At 35.2% G+C, this 1,806-nt stretch overlaps 1 protein-coding gene across 3 annotated transcripts in view; it reads right to left on the bottom strand.

Annotated features, from left to right (window-relative positions):
- Positions 1 to 1,223: 1,223 nt before the first annotated feature.
- The window catches only part of LOC110024504 (cyanelle 30S ribosomal protein S10), a 12,730-nt gene continuing 12,147 nt past the window's right edge, over positions 1,224 to 1,806 (bottom strand). For 2 of the 3 annotated variants that reach the window (XM_020724513.1, XM_020724511.1), the window contains exon 3: positions 1,224 to 1,638. In XM_020724513.1, the coding sequence (XP_020580172.1) occupies positions 1,324 to 1,638 (315 nt within the window). In that variant the 3' untranslated portion in view covers positions 1,224 to 1,323. Of the gene's footprint in view, positions 1,641 to 1,806 lie in introns of all 3 variants that reach the window. The other variant, XM_020724512.1, reaches the window with a different exon arrangement.

Here is a 1,806-nt window from a genome sequence, read left to right as displayed (position 1 = left end):
ATTGACACACTTAATAATAATCAATAACAACAACAGCAGCAACAATAACAACAAACTTTTATCCTAGTAAATGAAGTGAGCTACACGAATCTTTTTCCTCCATTGAATCCTACTGAGTGTCATATTTTCATTTAATTCTAATAGATTAAGATCATTTTTCATACAATTTGCCCAAGTTTTATTAGGTCTATCTACGTCATTCTTAACATAAGTCGAATCTAAAACAACTACTCTCCTAACAGTATCATCAGATGATCGGTGTTTACTGTGACCAAACAATCTAAGACATCTCTTTTTAATCATGTTCGTCACTTGAGCTACACCAACCTATTACAGATATATTCATTTTGCATTTTGTCTTTTAAATGTCAAACCACTCATCCACCTAAGCATTTTCATCACAACAACACTTAACTTTATTTTATGCTTCTCTTTTAAAGCTCAACATTATGCGCCATAGAGCGTTGCATGTCTCATCACATCTTATAAATTTTTCCTTTCAGTTCGAGCATTACTTTGCCATCACACGATAGGCCTGATGCATTCCTCCACTTCAACCGACAAACTTAAATTGAACTCACAACATCCTCATCTATATCACCACCACTTTAAACTATAGTCCCAAGATATTCAAAATGATCACACATTTTATTGATTCAATCACCCATAATTACAACTCTGCCACTAGAGCTGCTACTACTAGAATTACATTCCATGTATTTAATTTTAGGTCTACTCAAACGAAGGCCTTTAGACAAATTAAATTAAATTCAAGACCGAAGCACGACCTATTAACCTGATTAACACGACTCTAAACCTAAATAACATAACAGCCTCTGCTGCTCAAATATATTTGTTTCACCACACAAATTTTTCCTTACCAAATACCACCAAGCTCCTATTTCTGAATCTCTTATAGAGCTTGGCATTGGCAATATTAAAACCCAAAAGGGGTATTTACATAAATATCACCCAATTCTTATGTATTTATATACCTATCGTAAACTTTAAATTTTACATTCATGCCGCCCAAATCTTTCATATCACATCAAAAATACCACCATTTCAAATTAAAAAAAGCAAAATACGACTTTTCATGCAAGGACAAGGGGGCGTGTTATGTAAAAATTGAAGTTCGGGCATTAGATATGTAAATACATAAGAATTGAGCGGTATGCATGTAAGTTTCCCAACCCAAAAATGTTTGCAAGCTTATCAGCCCCTCTTCCCAGTAGAAGTTCAACTTTACTAATGGATTCTTAACATACAAAAATAAACAAAAAAGCACAAAATGAATAAAAATCATTGTTTTTAACTAAGGAATCAAAGCTTAACTTCGACATCAACACCGGCCGGAAGATCAAGCTGCATGAGTGAATCGATTGTCTGCGCCGTCGGGTAGAGTATATCGATCAGACGGTGGTGCGTGCGGATCTCAAAGTGAAACCGAGCATCCTTGTGGACATGGGGAGACTTGAGAACACAATAAACTCTCTTCTTGGTGGGGAGAGGGACAGGTCCCATGGTTTTGGCGTTGGTGCTTCTGGCTGCCTCCAGGATCTGCTTGCATGAGTCCTCAATGAGAGGCACCCAATATGATCTTAGCTTGATCCTTATCTTGTGTTTTGGCGCCGCCAACTATTTTTAATCGAAATTTGATCATTAGAAAATCATGTTTGAAACAATTATTTTTTACACTTCAGTTTTAGAAACAAGAGATCATACATAAAAGCCAAAAATCATACATACATGCATACATACATACATACATACATACATACATACATACATATATATATATATATA

This window comes from Phalaenopsis equestris, unplaced genomic scaffold, assembly GCF_001263595.1.
Source record: "Phalaenopsis equestris unplaced genomic scaffold, ASM126359v1 Scaffold000258, whole genome shotgun sequence".
In the NCBI taxonomy this organism is placed as follows: Eukaryota; Viridiplantae; Streptophyta; class Magnoliopsida; order Asparagales; family Orchidaceae; genus Phalaenopsis; species Phalaenopsis equestris.
This window is presented reverse-complemented; position numbering and strand designations above follow the sequence as displayed.